At 44.8% G+C, this 26,081-nt stretch overlaps 1 protein-coding gene and 1 pseudogene across 1 annotated transcript; one reads left to right on the top strand and one right to left on the bottom strand.

Moving 5' to 3' along the window:
- Window positions 1-17,594: 17,594 nt before the first annotated feature.
- LOC136491550 (uncharacterized) lies at window positions 17,595-18,074 on the bottom strand. Its single transcript, XM_066487865.1, has one exon. It carries the CDS (start codon window positions 18,072-18,074, stop codon window positions 17,595-17,597), a length of 480 nt encoding a protein of 159 aa, XP_066343962.1.
- Window positions 18,075-19,231: 1,157 nt separating this feature from the next.
- On the top strand, window positions 19,232-21,003 carry LOC136491549 (uncharacterized; annotated as a pseudogene).
- Window positions 21,004-26,081: the final 5,078 nt, after the last annotated feature.

Here is a 26,081-nt window from a genome sequence, read left to right as displayed (position 1 = left end):
AACTGGTTTGGACCTTGCCCAAGTGCTCGTTGAAGGACCATCTGCTCCGAAAGTGGATCCTTGGAAAAAATTTGAACATAGAAAGAGTCTATACAACCCTGAGGCTTTAAGTGAACTGGGTACACAAATATACCTGCTAAACAAGTGGTACATGGCGGTGTGTGAACGGGGAGAGGCCTTTGTTCCTGTCAGAGTTAGAAACCAACATTACTTCCATGGCGATGACGTTATATATGTCGAGTTTGTAGAATTACACCAACTATGCCACCTGGACTCTCTCGACAAAAGTCTCATTAGCTGCTATTGTCTGTAAGTGTGATTATTTTCTACTATTAAAGTATATATATAAAGCTACATGTATATATATAAATTATATATCCTCACACTATATTTTTTATATATGCAGATATGAGATGACAGAACTCAGAAAGAGAAATGATAATGATGTTGGTTTCATTGATCCAAATGTCATATTCAAACACCCTAACCCCTCGCCTCAATGGAAAGCTGAACTCAAGAAAAATCTCATGAGGTTCTTAGTGAACCAACAAAACAAAAACATACTCTTCCCCTACAACTTCAAGTGAGTGTTAAATAATTAATGTCGATCATATGGACATTTGTTCAATTATTTGCTTACTAGCTAAGCTATCTGCCATATATATATATATATATATATATATATATATATATATATATAATATATATATATATATATATATATATATAATATATATATATATATATATATATGTTGACTCTAGTTAATGTCGATCATATTTGTGTATAAAAACATATGCAGCAATCACTGGATATTGATGGTCATCAATATGACCAATAGTCGGTTGAGCATCTTAGACTCGTTAAGAAAAGAGCAAACAGAGTACCAAGATATGATAGATATTATCCAAGGGTAATTTGGTCTCTCTACCAACTATATATACCCCGATCTCTTAACTGCAATAATTATTAAAGGCCAAAATAAATTTTTATTTTATTAGGCACAGTGTTTGGAAAAGTTTCATTGAGGAACACCACATGAAACATTGCAAAGCGCCACTGGATGTAATCGCACACAAAGTAAGTACTAGCTACATTTATATATATATATATATATATATATATATATATATATATATATATATATATAATTCAATTAACACCATGTATGCTTTCAATTCACCGGATCTTTTTTCTCGTAAAAGTGGGTTCTGAGGCAAGAACAGGGGAACAACTACTGCAGATACTATGTTTATGAGTTCATCATGGCGTACGCAAAAAGAACTCCTGAAGAGATCCTCAAAGTACGTTATATAAATATATGCATATATTCACAATTTCTTTTGTTGCTCATATATATAAGTAATCACGTGACCAACACACACACACACACATATATATATATATATATTAATACTTTTCCTTTAACTTTTATTGAAGACTCTATGGTTGAAGGAAAAAGTCATACGACGTGACCAACTGAAAGCAATTCAAGAGACCATAGCAGGATTTCTTAATGACTAGGTCCTCAACCCCGTCGGCGAGTTCTACAATGATGTCAACGAAACATGGAAGCCAAACCAGATGGAGTGAATTTGTTGTCCCAAGGATATGATAGAATATACAATGCAAGCTTTATTTGTAATATATATATATTATATGTACATAAAACAATGTACAATATATGTATATGCATGTAATATATACGTTAGTTTCATACTTTAGTTTGTACAAAATGTTCGAACATTATAAACGTGTACAATATGTATATTACTAGCAGCGTAGAATGCGTATTCGAAAACCAAAACGAATCATCAATTGAAAATAGAAACAAAAAAAAGAAAAAAAAGGAAACCTTTAGTCCCGGTTGGTAATACCAACCGGGACTAAAGGGCCACCCCACGTGCTCAGGCCGGGAGGCCTCTTTAGTCCCGGTTGGTCTTACCAACCGGGACTAAAGGTGCACCTTTAGTCCCGGGCGAGAAGCCAGGACTAAAGGAGGGGCCCTTTAGTCCCGGATTCATGCTCTTGGTTGGGAAACCGGGACTGAAGGGGTTTCCCAACCGGGAGTAAAGCCCGTTTCTGTACTAGTATTCGGACAATGGTGATTTGGAGTCTATAGTTCTATGGATTGGTGGTAAGGTGTAAGGTGTGCTAAAGGTTGGTTGGGCTGCAATACCTAGCGAAGGGTTGGGTTGGCTTTGATTTGCTGAGTGAGGCTGGTTGGATGTATTAGAGAGGGGCTGGCTAGGCTGCATGCTTTGTATCTCCGCCTGCAAGACAGCCAACTGTTGCTTGATCTTGGCTGCTCGAAGTGATGCCTCAACTGCCCTCTGGCTTGCGGTGAAGGTTGCTACCAGCCTATCTCTTTCTTGCTGCATACTCTGCAGCTAGGCTTGGAGTTACTGAAGCACTTGCTCTAGGGTTGGGTCTAGAGCTAGCTGCTCTTCGGCCGCCACAGGCTGATCCTCTACAACATCCTCTTCTATGCCTTGATCTTCCGAAGCCGTGGCGTAGGTGCTGCTAGTGCTATGCCTGGGCCTTCCCCTTCTAGCAGGCTCCGCTAGTGCCCTGGTGGGGGCTCCTATTTCTCTAGCCATCATGGGTTTTGCTTGGCCTACACGCGGTGGGCGCCAATGTTGGAAAACTAGGTTTCTGACAAGGAATGAGGAGCAGGGTCTTCGCCTGGGTAGAGGCCCCAGGTGTAACAAATCAAATTCACTACAACCACCTAGGCTCTCAATTTTGGATGGTTGGAGAAGTTTCTGCACAAATCCCTATGGGCATTTGGATACCATGGAACTCACGGATATACTGCTTTTCTACTTCACCAGACAACCCACAAGTTGAAAGCGCATAAAGATGACAATAGTCAACACCACCACTGAGGAGCATGTCATCTCAACCTAGGATGTCGCTGGTCAGGTTATTAACCCTTGGAACAAGTTATTTGGCCCCACTGCCAAATCTCAAGTGTTTGGATCAATTCCATGAGTTCAAAGACCATCGGACAATCCAATGTGATACTGGATCATCCAGCAGTAACTGAACTGCATGCAGTGAGTGGGGAATGAGCTATCCTCCACTCAACCTTTGGCCCCACTTGTAATATGCATGAAATGGATACACCAAACCTCAACTGAAGTAGCACCAACCCATTTCACTATCCCATTTCTCACCCTTTCCCTCTCTCTCTAAAGGAACAAGAGTGAGGAAGATGAAGGATGGAAATGGAGATGAAGGTGGAAGATGAAGTGAAGGGATGCAATCTAAGATCATCATCACTTTAGGGTCAAGCTATCCATATCTCATGGTCATGGTTAGCTCATGAGCCCTCATCTCTTTAGTTGAACATTTCTCTCAAACCCTAATCTCAACCTCTCATGCATGTAAGGAACATGGAGTGTGGTGACCTCTCATTCACCACAAAGGCAAGGTGTGTTCAATCTCTGATTATGAAGTCTAGCATCTCATGGCCCCCAATCTTGGAGTTGAGCCCTCTTGCTCAATCTAATGTATTTATCACAAGTAGTTCATGGGAAGAGACTTAGCCAAATCACTAGATGCACTAGATAGCCAAAGCCAAAGACTCAGCTAACCTTACCCTAGCATATCCCCAAGGTAATCCTAGGAGTCTAGTGTCACAGAACCATCCAATTTATAAGAGCACAAGTATAATAGCAATCACCGAAGCGATCAAACCGTCATACTTGAGCCCATATAAAACCGATAGTCTGATGAAATCTCAAAGGATCTCAAACAACCAACATACAAACCAAGATCATAGAGATTCAACATAACCAGACACATGTTACATCACATTTCACAAATATTTCTCATACATCAGATTTCGAATAATTATTACAAACCAAGTTTGAAAGTAGCCGAAGCAAAGTAGTTTAACATCGACATCACACATAGTTTAATACAAAGCCAGTTTCATAGTCATCTCCAACCAAAAGCACAAGGGTGAGATGATCTACAGAATGACCATTGCCCATGGTCCTAGTCCTCATCCACTGCAGGAGCAAAGCAATTCTTGCAGTAGCCGTGATACATAACATTATCTGCAACAATGGGAATAAAACCCTGAGTATGAGAAGGTACTCAGCTAGACTTACCCGTCCAACTAATATACTAAGACACCAAGGAGTATGCAAGGCTTTATAAGTAGATCTAGTAGACATTATTTGCATAAAAAGCATAAGTTCTCCAATATCTCTTTAATTGTGAATCACCAGTTATTAATCCTATCTCATACTACATTAGCACTATCCTATGCCAAACATGGTGGTACCATCAAGTCATCACAATAATAACCATATCCAGTTGAGTTCTTGCATAATCTCATAACCACACTTCCATCAATTACTATGATGAAGTGTGATCCTATCAAGTTCTCACTATCCGGGAGAGACGGCGATTCGAATCGATTCCTACCCAGCTGGGGAATTATTCCTAACACACACCCATACTTCCCCCATTGGGGTCGCATCAGGTCACCTTTGGGACAACTCAAGTACAATCGTGGGTAGGACCAGTGCCGCACCCTCAAAGATACAACCAATCTACCAAGGGGGCTTGGGACTCTAACCCACCCTTGGGTTTACGCCATTGGCTCTCTACACATCCTTACCGCCTCTAGAGTGTGCACTTTAACTGCTTGTGTCCCCGGCCTGAGTTGAGCTACTCGGCTTCATGGTTGGAACAACTTATCCGGCCAACTATGTGAGAGGCATGCATTCAACATGACAAGATGACCTCCAACGACTGGTAATTAAATGATACAGACAGAATCACTACGATACCATAACATAAGACTCCACTCGGTCTCCATTTACTCAATAGTACTAGGTTATGTTCCACGATAGCATAATATAGCCAACCGTGACAAAGTTATCACCTATAGCTCAGAGGTGACAGGAAATCACCCGACTTCTACCGGTCTAAGCATAACTAAGCATGATAATCTGTCAAGGAAGGTAATATGCAGCGAGTGTTTCCAAACAACTCCTGTCACGTAATGCATCAATACGAATAACTTCAGGTGACATTAATAAAGTAGGGAGACTTATAATGCTCCGGGGCTTGCCTTTCACGAACGTTGTTGGCTGATGATCAGGGCACTCCGAAAGATGATCAACCTTAGTCGCACCTTCACTGGGAACCTCCTGGTGCTGCACCTCTTGGTTCTCCTCCTGTGGATCGATGTCGAGCTCCACCAGCGTGATTTCCTCGGTTGCACCTATTGCATGCATATGCATAAGTAAGCTCCACAAATGCACAAGAAGGATCATGGGTGATGTGATATGGGAAGGTACATGCCGCGATAATGATGTTAAGTTACACAATGATAGCAATGCTAACTCCATGCTAACTGAGTAGGTGCATATATCTTCTCTATCTACTTACAATTTCAACACAAGGCAATTTCTAAGCTACACATGGAAGTTACAAGTTTACATCATAACTGAAGTTCTACTTATCCAAATGCTACTATCTTGGACTTTCTGGAAAGCTTATAAGATTTCCTACAACTCTAGTTTAATCACTAAAAACTAATTCACAATCTATCCTAACCAAAACAGGCAATCTATCTAGTGCTGTTCAGAAATTCCAGAGAGCAAGCATTTCGGGAGACTAACTTAAAACAGCTATAACTCCTAAACCCTTAGGCCTATCATCCTGAAATTTTAACACAAGATAGATGAAGAAGTTCCCTACAACTTTGTTATTAACCATTTCTATAGTAAACATCATTTTTACTATGCACCATACCCAACAACAGAATCTGTTAGAAAACACTTCTCAATCGAATTATAGAGCAACAATATTTTTACTGCATATAAGCATTCTAAATTTGACATCACCAACCATACCAATAGTTCAGTAACATCAAATACACGCAAGAAAACATAATGGTCAAGCCCAATCCATTCATTTAAATGCCTTTATTAATTTAATTAGATAATTAGGGAAAATAACAAACATATACCAAATGTGCACAATAAATTCTCAGAAAATTACAGTGGCTTCCAAGTGCTCCCAATAGACTATTGTAAAATTTTCATGCCATTTGACCATGTATAACATCCTATACAAAAGTTGTAGCCCTACATACCAGCTCAAATATCTCTTAAATGACCAAAGTCTAAATTGCAATGGTTTGCAAGTTATAACATCACGAAGTCAGGCAAATCAAACTGAAAACCAGAAATGACTTAGACAAAATTTTAAGTCCTAAAAACAGTGAAAAGCTGATTCTTGTGAGCACAAAATGACCAACCTAGGCACTGAATTAGCTTATGACCCAAAAATAAAAGTTGTTGCTCTACTCAAATACTACAACTTTGCTTAAGGGTGCTTTGCCATGCAAAGGCTCTATGACATAGTTCCACCTTGGTCAAACATACCACTTTAACATGATGACTTACACTATAACTAGGACTTAGAGACCAAACTAACCTGAGTCATGAATACCAAAGTTGTTCTATGTGATACTATAAACATGTTTAAGGTACTACCATGGTTCCACAAACAATTTATACCTTGGTTACATGCAAACCCTAACATAAGTAAGGCAATTTAGTAATAACACATGCAATATAAGCTAGCATAGATAGAATACATGATATGCTTATGCTCATGAATGCTCAATGATGCTTGTGCTCATGTAATGTCAAGGTTAAATGTATGCTTAACATCTAGGGTGTTACATCTAGTGCACATGCAAGGATGTTCACCACTCCAAAGTAGCAACTAACCAACCCCAAACATAGAGCATAGGTTATGTCGCCTAGTTGGCAGAGTGTCCGATAAACCTCCCCAATTTAGTAAACCTCTCAGCAGAGGCACCTAGACCATTATGAGTGTGAACAACGGAGTATCCACTGAATTATAAAGACTCATAGCCAGAAGAACCCGAGAGCACTTAGTTCCTACCGGATCATCCGTCACTCACTTCGGACCATCCGATAAATTATAAATCGAGTAACCCAATAACCCGCGATTGGCCAAAACCTATCGGAGCATCCATGAATACCACGGAGCATCCGCTAGAGCCTAAACAGGGCCAACCATAAATGACTCACCTCGACACCCGGCACAGCAGACTGTCCATCAGTCGGAACAGAGTATCAGACAGTCACAGAGAGTGTGAGTTTAGTTAACAAGCTTACCCAGACAAGTCAATAATACTAGTTAGTATCCCAAGCCAGCAACACAATAGTATACCCAATGTTAAATGTCACTTCCTAGGAACCAATGGTGATCTATCCAAATTCATTATCATCATTCTGAATCACCGGTGAATCTCTCCAATCGGATCTCTCTCGCTCTTTTCAAGAATCGTCTTGATGAGAAGCGCGTATAGGACATGTCATCGATAGCTTCTAGATGTCTGAATAGAAACACCATCTAGCAGGCACCCCACTATTATGAACCCTACTTTGGATACTTATCAAGTCGCATTATGAGTTATGCATTACATGTAGAGTTGGACAATGAACTCTTTCACATAACACTTAGAGTAACTCTTTAATATGTTAGAAGCCTCTCATCTTAACAATGGGAATGGTAATGCTTAATGCTTAGTTGCTTGGGCAATGGTATAAGTCGAGCATGAGAAGGGAACTCATACTCACGCATGTAGGATGCTACACCTAGATAAATAACTACTAAAACCAATGAGGGCACAACTTGACTCATCTTACTAATCTAGCTAAGGAATAATATCCCTAATGTGATAATCTTGATGATCACTTGAATATCTTGCTCACTGCAAGGGGTAGGTCATTGTGAGTGTGGGATCTTAGATGACATAAGCTCCTAGAGCAGTAGGACCGTGTATTGGGATATGTAAGTTTGAGTAACCACCTGTATAGATGGACATGTCGTAGATGGGGTCCAACAAGCCAAGTAACTAATTGTCGACTTGTTTAATCCTGAGACTAGGCAAGGGGGGTGGGCATCGGTTGGGAAATGTCTGGGACATTGACTCCAAAAGGAACCCGTCGAACCTTTCATCGGACACTCAGGGCGCATTAGGAAAGGTTGGAGAAATGTGAGGTAACACTCTTACTACCGGACCCGGTGTATGGTGGTTAGTCCTGTTTTCCATGTGGGTATAGTTGTAGCACATCTGTAGAGTCTTGTAAAGGCTGGGGAGTCCTTTGGATGGAACTTTTCAATTGTTCTTTCTTTCTATACCCATGTTAGATGAATGATGGACTATGAGCACCTTTGTTATAATAATAAATGCTTTAATTCTAACATTGAGCATAGCATGTCATACTCTTAATGAATATCATTGCTTTCCACACTTACAAAGCCTGATAATCACTCCATGCATCCACCAAATATTATATGTTGGAATTAAGTCCTGTGAGTACGAAATATACTCACGGCGTGGCACCGTTAAGTTGTTTTGCAGGTAATCAGGGCATCTCCCTGAGACTAGCTCCGGTGAGTGCAAAGGTTAGCAGACCATGGAACAGGTGTTCTCCATGATGAGCTGCATGTAACTCGATGAGTAGATGAAGTGACAAGTGTGGCAACCTAGTGCAGGATTAGAGTTGGTCGAGAGTATTAGACTTAGTGGTAACCCAATTCTCTTAAATCCTATTTTGTTAATCAAAAATGTTTTAGGAAGCAAGCGTGAGACTAGGAGTGTGTATGTGATTGAGTTGTCCTGGTATGCATTGTATTGGGTATGTATGTGTAACTTAGCACAAAGATCCTGAAGAGGAGTTGCTACATGCTGCTCTAGGGTACCTCGGCAATGTTGATTTGCTTAAATCGAGGGGTCAAGTGGTCGACACTCGATTTAGGTGTAGTTAACACGATCGGGTACCCCATAGGACGGGTATCAGAGCAGTTGACTGACTTACACCTACAGTCTCATACAAGGCATCGTTCAACTCACTCGATATGCACTTTGGCCTTCGGCTTTAAAATTTTACTCTATGCTATTGGCGAACCCTAAGTTGTTTTAACTCTCTTCTCTAGCTAATTCTAGCCAATTCCCCTTGACACTATAAGTTGCAAAGATGTCCAAATGAGTTATTTTGGAAAGAAATGGTAGAAAATTAGTGTCGTTATAGGCTTAAGGTTGATAGTTATGGTTTACCTAAGCGAGGCATAGTAGGAACCCACTAAAACGCCCCTAGATCGAACGTGTCATATCGATAGCACCGTTAGATTAGTGCTGACACCCTTATCTAGACCTTTGGAGTTCTCTATCAGGCTCCCATCGTTTGTCATGAGAGCTCAGCAAAAGATTTCAGCAGCATCTCCCTTGTATCTTGGCCTCATCTCTCAATCACAGTTATGCAAGATAGACAAGTAGATATACGTATACAAGAGAATGACACACCAAGCAAGCCCAAAGGTTCAACCGAGGGAATTTAAACAAAGAATCAAACTTGTCACCTCAAAGGATGACGCACAAGATAAGCAAGTAGTATTAGGTACAACAAAACATGAGTACGCCCAACACCCTAGGCAATGAAGCGAATCAAGTTTGGAGTATCAAATAAATGCTCCCTCAAGGGACCAGAGGGGAACCAACTCTGGAGTATGATGGCAATGAGGCATGACGACGATCACTGATCGGGCGAAGTCTAGCGAGGCTGCTGCGGCGACGGCGTCTGCACGTATGGTGGAGGACAAAAGGCTCCTGGAGGAATCAGCCCAGGCTATACACTAGCAAAAGGGACCAAACATAAGTCATCAGTAGGAGTTTGGATAGCAATGCAGAAGATAGAGATTACTATAGGTTATGGTTGGCAATAGACATCGGTGTGTTTAAGACACCTGCTGGAAGAGCAACAGTCCCCTGAGGCATCGGGAACAATGGATGCGTCTGGAGCGGAATGGGCTCTGTGTAATTAGTAAGGGTTAGAATTAGAACGATTGTAAAGATGAATAGAACTTCTGCAAATGGAATGTAAGCAAGTAAGAAGAGAAGGAAGGGTACCAATCATAGTGCCAGCAGATGGTGTTGGGCAACAACATGATAGACTGTGCTAGTACAAGGTGTCAAAGGATTGCTTGAAGTTGCCCAGTAGCATGAACTTGGGTGGCAACCTTAGAGCAAAGCTGACCCAATTCCTTCCTTGGTGGCCATCCTTTCTACCTGATCGGCCAAGCTAGTTCACCTAGGCAGTCATCGGATCAATGAAGCTATCCTTAAGGAACTGTTCCTGCATGATGAACTTCTCATCCAAAGCCTAGGCATATTGGGGTAATCGACTCCTAGAACTAAGTGTTGAGGCGTGCGAAATATGGAACAAAGTAATCTTATGGTGGCACCCACACACTAGCACCCTCTCCAGCTATAGTTACAACTGGTGGTGGAGGAACCTCAGCCGGAGGTGAGTCCTCTCGTTCCAAGGCCTCCCTCTTGTTCTTCAATGGATGGAAAGCCTTGTGCACCACATCATCAACATCCAAGATAGCCGTCTTGTGATTAACCAATGCCATGATGTACAGCTGGAAGACCAAGGTACCTCTCCTATCTAGTCTGCACTCTATCATCCTAGCGGCCATCCACTCAACCATGTTCAGCTTGTCCTCGGACAGAATAGCTCAGATCACCTCATAGTAGGGAAAGCGAATAGCATTGGAGTTCCCCACTTTAGGCATGATGGTATGACTCAGCATACTGAAGATCAAGGAAGGATACCTCTTCAAATGCTTGCTAGTACCATGCTAATGTTTCTCAGTTGGATAAAAGACATAGGTCTCCTGCCCTTGCATTGCTAGAAGGTAACTCATAGATTTCCTAGTTTTCATTTCTGCATAATCGAGACCAATGAGAGAAGCAAAGTCCTAGAACAAAGCAACAAAGCTTTTCTTGCTAGTCATCCACGTCAAACACTCATCCTCCATGTCAACTTCAAGAGTGGCGTAGAACTGAATGAACAACAGACTCATTCCAATTATGCTTGAACTCCATCACCTTGCGTAAGGCCCATGCCCTCAGAAATGTTGGACCAAGTCCTTGATGCGTGGGAATTCTTCCAGATAGGCCTAGTTGATCCATCGGCTCTTTTGCATAGGCCTGTTAATGAATTCACCCCAAAAGAGTTTGTATTGCATGGACTGAATGGAAGTAGGCAGAAAAGGTGTCGCTGTCCCCCATGGTAGCACTTCTTGCTACAATCCTCCATGGTACTTGATAGTGCTCTTCTAGGAATAGTCAATATTGGGTCGATTTCCCAAGCGAACGGGATGAACCCCATCTTCCTCATGCTCGTCATCACTGAAGTCGACCTCAACCTCATCGAAAGGAGAAGCCTCTTGCTCAGATCTTTCTACTGGACCCTTGCCATGCCTGAGAGATTGCTCATCCTCCTCCTGCTCGAGCATGGCCCACTTCCTCATCATTGAATGATGTTAGGCGAAGTGGCCCTTTTGGATCTCCTCATGTGCGGTGTCTTCCTCTTCTTAGGTGGCACCACGCACCATGAGATGCCTGAAGGCTGCTTTGCTCCTCAATGCGTGGTTTCTTTTGGCTAGAACCCCCACTGGATAGGCGATGACTCGAAACCAGACCTGTGAATGAAAACATAGAGTGAGATCGCAATTCAACTAGCTCAAAAAGGAAAGGTTTAAAGTGGGAAAACAAAAACAGAAGGCAACAACACATGTTTACTAGCTCAGAATATTAATGGTACAATACTACAGTCATGTACAATGCTCCCTATGGACCTAAGCATAAGATGGACAATGAGAACATCATTTAGAAATGGATTGGTAATTAACCAGGGAGCAGCGGAGTATCCGTGAAGATGACAGACTATCCGCTGAAGCTATAAGCCTAGTACCCGAACCTAGACGGTACCTACTGGAGTCTCCGACATAAGTTATGGAGCATCCGTTAGTCGTTCGGCAACATGTAGAAAGGAATTTAAGTTACAACTAAACATGATGGAGAGTCCCGCAGTGACCCCTGGACCATCCGCCAGAGTCAACATGGAAATGACCAACTGATCTAGAGTTTTTCTTAACCTCCTAAGGTTTTGATGGAATGTTCCGCTAGGACCAACGGAGAGTCCGTGAAACTTCGATCCAGCGTAGTTTGAGCAACCACAATACCCAGCAAACCCCAAGATCTACTACATCTAGCAATTTCCAACAACCCAAGAGTCATCCACTAAACAAATTAAGTATGCTCTACCTCTTCACCAAGTGGGATTTCGACAAAACCAACCCTATCCATAGATCAAGCAAATTCTAGCTAGTTTACCATGGAAGAAAGAGAGGAGAACAACTGAACAAAGAAGGATGCTTACCTTCCCATCTCGAGAAGCTTGGAAGCATGGAGGGCAACCCGAATCAACAGCGAAGATGACCTAAGCTGCAAGCGGTGGCTGGCTTAGAGGAAAGGACTAGTGGAAAAATGAGGGTGAAATCCCTAACCATTCGGTTGTAACCCCTTATATAACCATGAGATACTAGGATCGTCCATCAGCAGCAGCGGAGTATCCGATAAGTTGAGAATCTGACAGTTAAGTTTCGAGGCAAGTTACAGAACCAACGGAGCATCCAATGGATCTATCAGACCATCCGATAGTAAGTAGGAGAATGTCCTCTCTCTTTGGTGACCCTCGAGAGAGAGAAATTGCGAAGGAAAAGAAAAAGGCAACATATAGACCGAAGGGAGAACTTTTAGAAGCTGCCTAGCTGCAAAATTTTCCCAATGGAACCTCGGGAAAGCTCGAGGATGAGCTTTTTCTAAGGTGGGGAGAGTTGTAACAACCCAAATTTGCTACAACCACCTAGGCTCTCAATTTGGATGGTTGGAGAAGTTTCTGCACAAATCCCTACAGGACATTTGGATACCACATGAACTCGCGGATATACTGCTTTTCTACTTCACAAGATGACCCGCAAGTCAGGAAGCACATAAAGTTGACAATAGTCAACACCACCACTGAGGAGCACGTCATCTCAACCCAGGATGTCGCTAGTTCAGGTTATTAACCCTTGGAACAAGTGAGTTGACCCCACTGCAAAATCTCAAGTGTTTGGATCAATTCCATGAGTTCAGAGACCATCCGGACAATCCGATGTGATACCGGATCATCTGGAAGTAAGTGAACTGCATGTAGTGAGTGGGGAATGAGCTGTCCTCCACTCAACCCTTGGCCCCACTTGTCATATGCATGAAATGGATACACCAAACCTCAGCTGAAGCAGCACCAACCCATTTCACTCTCCCATTTCTCACCCTCTCCCTCTCTCTCTAAAGGAACAAGAGTGAGGAAGAACTAGACGAGAAGATGAAGGATGGAAATGGAGATGAAGGTGGAAGATGAGGTGAAGGGATGCAATCTAAGATCATCATCTCATTAGGGTCAAGTCCATCCATATCTAATGATCATGGTTAGCTCATGAGCCCTCATCTCTTTAGTTGAAGATTTCTCTCAAACCCTAATCTCAACCTCTCAATGCATGTATGGAACATGGAGTGTGGTGACCTCACATTCATCACAAAGGAAAGGTGTGTTCAATCTCTCATTATGAAGTCTAGCATCTCATGATCCCTAATCTTGGAGTTGAGCCCTCTTGCTCAATCTCATGTATTTATCACAAGTAGTTCATGGGAAGAGACTTAGCCAAATCACTAGATACACTAGATAGCCAAAGCCAAAGACTCAGCTAACCTTACCCTAGCATATCCCCAAGGTCATCCTAGGAGTCTAGTGCACATGCATGGATGTTCAACACTCCAAAGTAGCAACTAACCAACCCCAAACATAGAGCATAGGTTCTATCGCCCGGTTGGCAGAGTGTCCGCTGATGCGGCGGAGTGTCCGATAAACCTCCCCAATTTAGTAAACCTCTCAGCAGAGGCACCTAGACCTATTATGAGTGTGAACAACTGGAGTGTCCGACTATCGATCGGAGTATCCGCTGAATTATAAAGACTCATAGCCAGAAGAACCCGAGAGCACTTAGTTCCTACCAGATCGCCCGTCACTCACTTTAGACCATCTGATAAATTATATATAGAGTAACCCAATAACCTATGATTGGCCAAAACCTATCAGAGCGTCCGTGAATACCATGGAGCATCTGCCAGAGCCTAAATAGGGCCAACCATAAATGACTCACCTCGACACCCGGCACAGCGGAGTGTCCATTAGTCGAAACGGAGTATCCGACAGTCATAGAGAGTGTGAGTTTAGTTAACAAGCTTACCCAGACAAGTCAATAATACTAGTTAGTATCCCAAGCCAGCAACACAATAGTAGACCCAATGTTAAATGTCACTTCCTAGGAACCAACGTTGATCTATCCATATTCCTTATCATCATTCTGAATCACCGGTGAATCTCTCCAATCGGATCTCTCTCGCTCTTTTAGGAATCATCTCAATGAGAAGCACATATAGGACGTCATCGTTAGCTTCTAGATGTCTGAACGACAACACCATCAGGCAGGCACCCCACTATTATGAACCCTACTTTGGATACTCATCAAGTCACATTATGAGTTATGCATTGCATGTTGAGTTGGATAATGAACTCTTTCACATAACACTTAGAGTAACTCTTTAATCTGTTAGAAGTCTGCCATCTTTACAATGGGAATGGGAACGCTTAATGCTTATTTCTTAGTTGCTTGGGCAACGGTAGAAGTCAAGCATGAGAAGGGAACTCATACTCGCACGTGTAGGATGTTACACCTGGACAATTAACTACTAAAATCAGTGAGGGTACAACTTGACTCATCTTACTAATATAGCTAAGGAATAATATCCCAAATGTGATAATCTTGATGACTTGGATATCTTGCTCATGCGAGGGGTAGGTCATCGTGAGTGTGGGATCTCAGACGACATAGCTCATGGAGCAGTAAGGACCGTGTATTGGGATACGTAAGTCCGAGTAACCACCCATATAGACCACATGTTGCCGATAGGGTCGACAAGCCAAGTAACTAATTGCGATTGGTTTATCCATGAAACTGGCAAGGGGATGGCGTCAGTCAGGAATATCCAGAACATTGACCGAGAACCCAGTCGAACCTTTCATGTGACACTTGGGCGGGATTAGGGAAAGGTTGGAGAACATGAGGTAACCCTTACTACTGGACCTGGTGTATGGTGGTTAGTCCCATTTTCCGTGTGGGTACAGTTGTACACCTCTGCAGAGTCTTGAAAGCCTAGAGTCCTTCGGGGCGGAACTATTCGGTTGTTCTTTCTTTCTATAGCCATGGTAGAATGAATGATGGACTATGATCACTTTTGCTATAATAATAAATATTGTATTTCTAATGTTGAGCATAGCATGCCATACTCTTAACGAATATCATTGCTTTCCGCAACCATACAAATGCCTAATAATTACCCTATGCATCCACCAAATATTATATGTTGGAATTAAGTCCTGCGAGTATGAAATGTACTCACGGCGCGACCGTTAAGTTGTTTTGCAGGTAATCAGGGCATCTCCCCGAGACAAGCTTTGGTGAATGCAAATGTTAGCAGACCTTGGAACAGGCGTTCTCCAAGATGAGCTGCGTGTAACTCGACGAGTAGATGAACGACAACTGTGGCAACCCAGTGCAGGGATAGAGTTTATCGGAGCATTAGACTTAGTAGTAACCCCATTCTCTTAAATCCTATTTCGTTATCTAAAATGTTTTAGAAACAAGCGTGAGACTGGAGTGTGTATATGATTGAATTGCCTGGTATGCATTGTATTGGGTATGTGTGTGTACCTCAGCGCAAAGATCCTGACGAGGAGTTGCTACGTGCGCTCCTAGGGACATCGCGATGTTGATTTGCTTAAATTGAGGGATCAAGTGGTCGACACTCGATTTAGGTGTATTAAAGCATCGGGTACCCCACACCAGGCAAAGACAACTATATTGGTGGGACTGGATATAATTAGGGCTTCATAAATGCATTCACCCCCAACTTACATGGGGTCTCACTCCCTCTTTTATAGGGCATCATTCACTGGGGTACCCCTTTACATATTTACCCATTGACAGCTATGGCATATTCCCAAGGATAACCTAGTACAATCTTAAACTTAAACTATTGGGGGGGGGCAGTTTCGGTCTCCTCTGTCTCTACTGCCTCTGCTTCCTAGGCTCTAGCCGCAGGCCCATTAGCGGCTTGCTAGCATCATGACTCCATTCTGGAATGTGCAGAGGCTCCGTTGCGACAGTTGGGACTTCCGTTCTCAATGCCTCAGGTCTTGCCCTGCAGCCAGCTCAAGCCGCCCAAGCCTTCGCCTTCGTTGCTTGGCCTCTACACCATTCCTTGGCTATGGACCTCTGTCTCCGAAGGCCTTCGCCATTGTTCCTGGGCCTTCGCCCAGCCGGAGGGTGCCGCCAAAGGCTTGTTCCTGAAAAGTCCTACAAAACGCGCATCTCATGATTTTATTAGTTACTTTGGTTAGGGCCTAGGCTAGCCTCCGCGGCTCAAATGTCTATGTCCCAACAACACCATCTAAAATTAAATAGTTGTCAACTATAAAGTTTTAGATCTCTTTAAACTCTATATTTTTCATATAAAGTTTATCTTGATTTATCTTGATCCGATCTCATATAAAAAAGTTAAGATTTTTTTTGTTCAAAAACAACTATCACTAATGGTTCAAGCCATGACCCCATAGTGATAAGTGGACCTACCGCTAACGGTTCGTGGCTTCAACTGGACAGTGATAATCGATAGCCTATCACTGTCGGTTAAAACCACGAACCGACAGTGATAGACCATGAATCACTGCTGGTTAGAGCTACGAACTAGCAATGATACTCTATATATCAATTGGCTGGAAGCAGCAATTCTTCCAAGATTTTAGTAACTCCTAGTTCTTTTTGTTCTGATTTGGCACCATAAAATATCGAAAACTACATTTTCTACGTTCTTTCCATTATTAGCCGATGTTTGCAACACATTGATTGGTTTTTGTTCACTTGAATTTAGATTTTAACATGCATTTTGTGGCCATCTTTTTTTACTTAATAAAACTTGTTTGACCACTCTCCTTTGGTTTCAGCTTTGGACCGATTCTTTCAATTATGATACGATAATGCTCTTCAGGGAAGGACCTTCTTGGAGCTGCATACATAGTGTGGATGCAATCTTTCAATGGTATCCCACCCTCGGTACATCACTGTAAAATGATTTTTCGAGGAGAGTTTGCTCTGGTTACACTTAGAGCAAAAGGAAGATTACATCCCTCTATAGATTTATGGCTAGAAGCTTATGTTTAATTTTACTTATCTTTTGAATTTGTAACTTTTTTGTTTCATGAGCTGGATGTTTGTAAACTTCTCTGCCTATTAATAAATTTTCCAGTAGGGGCACACACCCCTCCTGTTTCATTAAAAAAAATGTGGATTCCTCTCGCATCCTTGCTCTACCCTGGTTGAAGGTCGATGGATATAATGTCTAGTTAGGTACCATTTTAATAGAAAATATGATGAAAATATAATTGAAAAGGCTTCAAGAGACTAGATAGCACCAAGTAAATTAAACTATAAATTATTCAATCCCAATATCCGGGCATAGGCAGAATACAACATGGCTCTAGGCGACATGCTTGCTCTAGCTAATCGACATGGCTCTAGGCGAACGCAGTCGAGGATTCGATGCCTCGGTTGCAGTTGGGGATCTGGGTGAAGGCGCTGACTGGGAATGATCGAGTGTTGTTTCCTAGCTGGATGTTGAGCTGCTTGCCTGCACGGGTGACTTGGTGCAAAACGTGCCAAGCAAATGCCACCTGCACACTCACGCCAGACACACTGCTAATGGAACCAGACTTGATAACCCCGTTTACTTTGCTAGCGTACACAAACTCGAATTTCCTACCGGTGAATGTGACAAAGGCGTTGCAGTCACCGGATAGTGTCACCTCCAAAGCTCCACCGGCACCAAGCACATACGACTGCACACCAAGTGGTAGGAGGCCCTGCGGCAAGTTGTTCTGCTCCAAGAGGTGATATACCGTCCCGGCCGGGTTAATCTGTATGGTTCTTGCATAGGTGGCTCGGAGCATCAAAGCAGTGAGGGCGGCCACAAGAATCAGGAGCTGCTTGTTGGCCATGGCTGGAGCTTAGGCTCTAGTGATGATCAAGTCGAACCAAAGAGAGTTTATATATGAGCGCTGGCCCTGGCCTTGTTTATATAAGCGGCCAGCAAAACCTAAATCAGTAAAATTTTAATTACATTTGTTTCTACCTAAATAATATTCCACAGCGAAATTACACGTCCCGTAATTTTTATAAAGGAAATGAAGCCTGTACCAATATATGCCTTCATCACATACTCCCTCCGTCCTCATGTAATATAGTGCATTGTAGCATTCAAAATTTGTCCTTAAATATAATGCATTCTAGAAGACAAAAACCAATTTTACATTTTACATTAAATACTTTCCATTTATCAACTAATCACTATTAGTCACGTTGATGATTGCGTCTGATTAGGAAATAAAATGAGTGTTCATATCTCCTCTTAATTTGTCTTAAAATTTCTAGAATGCACTATATATATTACAGGACAGAGGGAGTATGTGTCAAAATAGATAAATTAATGCACGCACCAAACATATCATGTTTTATTTATGTCTAGGTTTGGGTACTTAAATTCATTAAAACTCTCCATCACTACAGTAATCGTACTTTCTAGGGTTAACTCAAACATCCTATTATAAATGTCACAGTTTGGAGAAGCACCATTATTAATTGCCTGATTTTAAACTTGTCATTATAATTCGTTATTTAGCTAGACTGGGGCTACACCCTTTGTCCTAAGATAACTGCACATCTCACTTTTTAAAGAGTCGAACTTTTTAAATTTTGACTAAATTTATATAAACTATTATCAACAATTGTATCTTGAAATATGATTATTATAAAAATATATTCCACTATTAATTCAATATTTATTATGTATACATATTAATACAGTTTTCTATGTACTTGGTCAAACATAAAAAAATTAACATTATAGAAAAGCGAGGCGTGCAGTTATTTTGGCACTGAGGCAGTTATTTCTTATGCTCAAGTGAATAATTACATAAGCGCATAAAATACCGGTGTTGCACTTCACCATGGAGTAATAACTTACTACCGCAGGAAAACTGATAAGATATGCTAGCAAGAAACACAACTATTGTCGTCTTTTGATGGGATCACCTAACAAGAATCATATTCTTAGTACATTCTAGGGCAAAGTGGTCCGTGTATTCCTAGGCTCAGTATGGGTGTGTTTGATCAGGTGGCCCAGCAGTTCGGCTGCGCCCCTGGGCTGCAGTTCCTCCCCAGCCCAGCTCACACGCTCCTCAAAGCAGCCAAAATGGAGGCTCCCAGGAAACGAAAACTACCTCCGTTTCTCTGCGGCTCGGCTCCCTTCGGCCCACAAACCCAAGTTCGAGTCACCTACCACTCACATGGGGCAATTTAATTTATTGCCACTCTTACGGTTGTCACTCGTCCAGTTGCCAGCGTTAAAAGTGCTCCTACATATTTGCCACTGCATGCAATTCGCCTCCTACGGATTTGCCATTTTCACCGACGTGTCGTGCCAGATGGACTCGCCAGCGTGGAAGGCAGCCTGGGAGGTCTGTTTGGGCCCTGCGCCTCCAATTGCCTAGGACGACAGTGGGGCCATCGCGCCATTAGCGCAGCCCAAGCAAGCTTCCAAGATCATTCATCGTCTTTAGGTTCGGCATGCCGAGGCAGGATGATCACTAAACTAAACCTTCTACTAATTCAGAACAGAGGAAAAAATATAATGCTTGCTTGAATTACGTTGACATCGAGATCAGTGATGCTAATGCTGAAACTTTGATGGATTCCGCTGGGAGGAAGAAACCGGAGGAGGAGCTGGTGTCCATGAACCTGGGCCTGGGCGCCAGCCTGGTGCTGCTGCTGTCCAAGAGCGCCGTGGAGCTGAACAAGATGGTGGAGCTGCGCGCGCAGATGGAGGCGCTGGTGTCAGGAGATCAGGCAAGCCGCACGGTGGAAGGAGGAGGAGAAGCAGGCGAACCACCCCGCTGCGCCGTCCACCTCGCAGGAATCCGACGGCAGCAGCGCCACCACCACCGCCGTGAAGGACCCGATCGCGTTCCTCGCGGCCGACGCCGACGCCGCCTCCAACTGCTCCCGCACGGCGGCCGACAACGCGGTCGAAGGCCGCGCGGCCGTGGTCATGGACCTGATGGAGGCGGAGCTCCAGGCCGAGCTGAGCCGCATGGAGCGCCAGCGCGGCGGTGCGGTGCACGGCCACGGCGGCGGCGACAACCGGATCGCCACGATGGCAGGAACTCGAGGTACGTGCCACACGGGTTGAATTGCCCACCCTGCCACGAATCACCAGTACGCCACGTACCATACCGCACGTAGAACACCGTACGTCCGAGTGACGCGACGCGTGTTCGTCTTGCTGATGTGTCTGCCGTTGCCGCCAGCTGCCACTGTTGAAGGTGAAGACGAAGAAGGGCGACGCCGACGATAGCACGTCGCGCAGCTGCGTGGACAACGGCGACGACGGTGCCAACAAGCACGACGACGATGATGAAGTGGACGGCAATGGCGAGGATGACGACGACGAGGAGGAGTACGAGGAGGATGACGACGAGGAAGATGGGGGTTACGGCGCGGACAGGATGAGCCCCCCGCACGGCGGCGTGTCGGCACGCGCGCTGGAGCGGCGGCTCCACGAGCTGCTGCAGAAGCAGGCAGCAGGATCGGATCGTGCAGCTGGAGTCGGCGCTGGACAGCGCGCAGCGCAGGCTCCACGAGAAGGAGCGCGAGGTGGTGTGGTGGCGCGACGCCGCCAAGCTCGTCTCCCACCGCCGCGACGAGTCGCGCCGGATCGCCAGGTGGAAGAAATCCAGCAGTCCTTTCTTCTACATTTTTTTAACGTGCTTTCCAGGCTGCCTTCCACGCTGGCGAGTCCATCTGGCACGACACGTCGACGAAAATGGTAAATTCGTAGGATGCGAATTGCATGCAGTGGCAAATATATAGGAGCACTTTTAACGCTGGCAACTGGAGGAGTGACAACCGTAAGAGTGGCAATAAATTAAATTGCCCACTCACATGTCTCTCACCGACCGGTGTCCTCTCCGTTGTCGTTGCCGTTGCTGCGCCGGCCGCCGGCCGCCGGCCCCACCGCCACGCCGAGCGCTTGCGCCACCACCACGCTGAGCCAGCAGCCTCGCGCAAGCGTGGTGCCGCCAGCGCCGCACCGAGCTGGCCGCGCGCGTGCGTGAGTACCGCCGCTGCCCACGGTACCGTCCCCGTCCTCCTGCCCCTCGTCCCTTTCTATCCCCTCCGCCGCTGCCTGTGGATCCGCGTGCTCGCGGCGTCATCCTCGTCCTCCTTCACGGTCCCTCACCGGTGCTGCTCCGCACTATGGCCATTCCTTGGCGTTGAACTTGCTTGCGCCCATCAACTGCTCGATGAAATGCCATTGAGGACTTCTCTGGTGGTAAGGCAACGCCATTCCTATGCAAGGTAGCCATACTTCTTCCGTACAGCCAAACAAGCACGTTCTCTTCTTAGCTCGGCTTTGCAGGGACTTGCAATCACACACACTCACTTGTACCATTTGGACCGGACTCTGGCTGGCCATAGCCAGGCCAGTCAGCCAGGCTGGCCAGATGCATGTTATCAAACACGCCCTATCTACTCTATGCCATGTGAGCGTGCTAATGCTGGGTGGACAAGCACGTGACCCTCTCCGGACTTCCCCAAACAAATCTTGAGTCACGCTCTAGGTAGCACCTTTGGGTGTCCCCTCATCCATGGACGCCTCCGCCAGGCACCAACCTTCATGGATCTTGACCTTCTGTGACCTGCTCAAAGCAAACAAAGAGGAGAATCATACCTTCGCTACAGTGCCGGTTCTAGGATTTTGAGGGCCCTCTGGCGAACTCGTCGCGACGGCCCATCCAGACCATATATAAAACCTTATAATATATAGGCGCTATTTTTTCTTGCAAAACGAAAACAAATCCAATGATATATTTTTAATTTAACATGTTTGATAATTATGGAGAAACAATGTAGACTAAAACAGAAATATATTTGTACTTCTAGAACTAATATGATTACCTTAAGGAAGAATAGAACTCCACAATATCCATTGCTTCTCATAAAAAGATACTTCTTTGAGTATTTCTTGATGCAAAATCATCAAAAACGGTATTGAGATCAATAGTGTCCAAGATATCCCCCTTGATGGTGCACATAGCCAAGCCATTTAACCTTTCTTGTGAAATAGTTGATCTCAAATAGGGCCTGATCTGATCGGCTGATGAGTGATGAACTCATGAAGACTGAAGTGATGATCGGCTGATCACATCGTCGACTTGTCGAGTCGAGCCTAGAGTCCTTCCCTCGCTGTATTACTGTATGCCTAGGCTTGAGCCCCTCCCTCGCCTGGGCCCTCGGCCGTCACACACCGTGCACCTCTGCAGGGCCGGCACGGCTTCGCTAGTCGAGTCGGCAAAGTGTGCGGAGGTGTAGGGATAGGGGGATTGCTTTCTGAAGGTATGGATCACAACATTAATATTCTTTAAATTAGTGTGCACAGATCTGATTCTTCTAGTACTTATATGGATGACAGTGGTTCTGATGATTATGGGTGGATAATAACAATTATGTTATTGCTGCGATCCGATCACTTGCCCTGAGCAAGGGCAAGTAATGTATAACACAAGAGTAAAAGTCTGCTAGAGTAGTTGGCCAATGCAAGAAGCTAGCCACCTTGGTGAGTGGTGACCCTATGTGATGTCTCAGTGTCACTGAGGTAGTAGCGCACTAGCTAGAGCAGGCACTGTGTCTTGCGCTGCGTGTGATCGGTCCAGCACTGCGGGAGCCACAGCCACATGCTTGCATGGTTGATGCCCAGCTGCAGGCTTGCAGCACATGCACTTGATTTCTCTTAGACTGTCTCCAACGGCTTACGCAAACAGCGACACAAACCAAAAATGGGTAATCCACAGTAGTTTTTAGGTGAGGAAAACCGGCTCCAACAGAACAGGCAAATAGATCACGCATTTTGGGTAGAAGACCACCCGAGACGCTTATTTGCGTCATCTTTCTCCAAGACGCAGTCTTTGCCAGCGAGGCGGGCCCGACGACGACGACGACTGCGAGGCAGGGAGGGAGGCGGGCGGCGCTCACCGGATCTTGTAGGGAGGGAGGGAGGCAGTGCAGGGGAGGGAGCTCGGCCGACGCAGCCACGCCGCGCAGCCACGACGTCCCCCCGCGCCAGATCGGGCCACTCCGGCGTCCGCGCGCACGGAGTCACCGGAGGAAGACGCAGCAGGTGTCGGGGCTCCTGTCGGCGACGGCACCGAAGTGGAGGTGGCGGCACGTCCACCTGACCCGGACCCGCGGCCATGCCCCGCGGCCGGGGGCGACGGTGGTGCGGCCTCCTCGGGAGCGGCCGAGGCGTCGGTGGTCGCGGGCTCGGAGCCGACGGAGGGGAGGACGAAGCTGCGATCGCGGGCTTGGAGCCGACAGAGGGGGTGGAGGGAGCAGCGTCCGTTGGGGCTCCGGCCGTCGGTGGCGGCGCATCCTCCAGATGCGGACCCGCTGCCTGAGGGACCGATGGAAGCGGGAGGGAGGGAGGTGGGCTGTTGGAGAAGGAAGGGAATGGGTGAGTGACTTATTTACTGTGCTGAACCCAAATACCAGGATGGGTCACCGATTTAGGTATGGCCCGTTGGAGATAGTCTTATAGATGGTCGAAATGAGTCTGCAGCTTTGCTTGGTCTACTGATCTGACCTCTCTCTCGCTCTGCACCCGCCTGCTGCACAGAAGGAAGAACATGGGCGCCAAACTGCCTGAGCAAGGACGGTCAAAAGAGATATGCTTTAGTAGTTCACGAACATCATGCATGCATGGTTCTCGCTTGGGCCAACTAATAACGCCCAGTCGCCCACTACTAGTTCAGTTGTCCAATGCAAGATGCGTGTATCCATTTACCTACCAAGTTCGCCACATATATATGCACTGCTTGCTCGATCAGTTGCTCATACCGTAGTGGACTGACCCTTAGCTCTCTCTTCTCAGTATTCAGCATGTTCGGCTTACCCTATATTCGGCTTGTTTGGCTTCTTTTTTCAGCCGGAACAGTGTTTTTCTTTCATAACAATTCTGCCAGAACAGTGTTTTCAGCCAGTTTCAGCCAAGTTTCAGACCAGCGAATGGGGCCTCAATCTTCATCATGGAGGGCAGTTGACGTTCTTCCACCGCGCTGCTCCTCCTCGCGCTTATGCTCGCCGCCAGCAGCACCACCACTGCAGCGGCGGCGCAACGTCGCCAGCTGCCCGCCAACCGGAGCTACAAGCTCATCACCGTTATGATCAGTCGCGGTGACCGGGCCAGGTTAGCCGTGAGGGCAGACGACTCGTCAATCGCCGGCTTCGCCAACTGGGAAGAACAACTGGTTCGCCATACAACGAAGCGAGGACCTCCTGGAGCCCTTCCGGAACAGGTAGGGCGGCGGCGACGACATCCCCAGCCACGGCCTTGTCAATCTGCTGGGTGCGCTGGTGAAGAAGAATGCCACATCGTAGGGCATATGCTGTTACTAGCCCACTATGTAACAAGCTACAATATTCGTGCGTGTAGCCAGTCACTGATGTGGTGCTAGAATTATCATTCGTGCGTGTGTAAGTTCTTTAATTATGTTTTTTCTTAAATTTTTTTAGTCTGCTGGTCTTCTTTAATGCTGAATCTTAACCCAAGTGCGTTCAACTGCTGTCTGTGTTGAGCTCCAGTTTGATGTTACCAACATACATTTTTCTTCTATTGTAGAACCTTGGCGAAGCTAGAGTAAAACGAGGGGTACAATATTAACGTGATGATAAAAACTATTTACCGAAATGAAGAAGTCCACTAATTATGTTGTTTTTTGACAGTGTAGCAAAACAAAGATAATGTTAACATCGGCAAAATACATCATATGACTTATTAACAGTATTTAACATCACAATATGGTCAATGGCCTAACATAATGAATGAATCAACAAAGTTTACTAAATTTTCATATTTAAAGGCAAAAATAATGACCCAATGAAATGAAATGGAATATGTTAATTATCTCTTAATCATCGAAACTAAGTCTCTTTCTATTAGTTGATATCATCAGCACAAAAATTCCTGACATTAATTTGTGGACGATTATAAAGGCGCCTTCTATAAAATGGTTCTCCGACACTGTCGAACCATAATTTCATAGGAATCGGTTTCTTTTCATATGGAAAACATATAAAACAGGAACTTATTACGCATTCTAGAGGGACATTCATTGGGTGCAGAGGAAGTCAAGAACACGTAAAAAATACGTGCCGATTTCTTTATTCCCTGATCCCTTGTTTGAAGACTGAAAAACGGAACGGTGTGGACCTTCATGTTGCACATTGAACTTCAAATTCTCCTCTGTTTGGCAATTTCGATCCAATTATCTAGAATAAATTGAAACCCAAGTATGTGTAACCCTACAATCCAAACAACTTGACGGCTGCCATGGACACTTGAGGGCGCAAAGAAGAGCTGAGATTGTCGTGATATGTGCTAGCTCATGTTGTTGCTTTCTTTCTAGAGAGCGGTTATAAACAAACAGAAAAAACGACCACGGAGGATAGTGGTCATGCTACCACACACCAAGGCAACCAGCGCTAGCAGCTAGCTGCGGTTGTGGCCTCGGGCCAGGCAGCGGCCGGGCAGGGGGAACACGTTGGGCACTTCTTCTTAAGCATGAGACAGCGCGAGGAAGGCATCTGCAGTAACGGCTTGTACTAGGCTTCCCCCCTGGATAGAACATACATTCCCAGAAACATTAGAGATTTGGATAGCGCACTTGCTATGGTGTTCAACTGTTCGTGCTCTTGTGCTGTATATGCATACATTTCATATTTCACAAAATCTAAGTATATATTGTTTCGTAAGTACAGTATAAACACAAACGTATAATGGGAAATGAATACCACTACAGCTTGAAGAAATTAATCAAATACTTTGATTAATCAAATGAGGTAACACTGCTGGCTACATGATCCGTCTGTGGTAGGTTGTGGGCAGTACGGGC

This window comes from Miscanthus floridulus, chromosome 11 (genome assembly GCF_019320115.1).
Source record: "Miscanthus floridulus cultivar M001 chromosome 11, ASM1932011v1, whole genome shotgun sequence".
Taxonomy (NCBI): Eukaryota; Viridiplantae; Streptophyta; class Magnoliopsida; order Poales; family Poaceae; genus Miscanthus; species Miscanthus floridulus.
This window is presented reverse-complemented; position numbering and strand designations above follow the sequence as displayed.

Excerpts from the sequence above, each read along its gene's own strand:
- LOC136491550 (XM_066487865.1), bottom strand. The coding sequence starts at position 18,074 with ATGGCCAACAAGCAGCTCCTGATTCTTGTGGCCGCCCTCACTGCTTTG.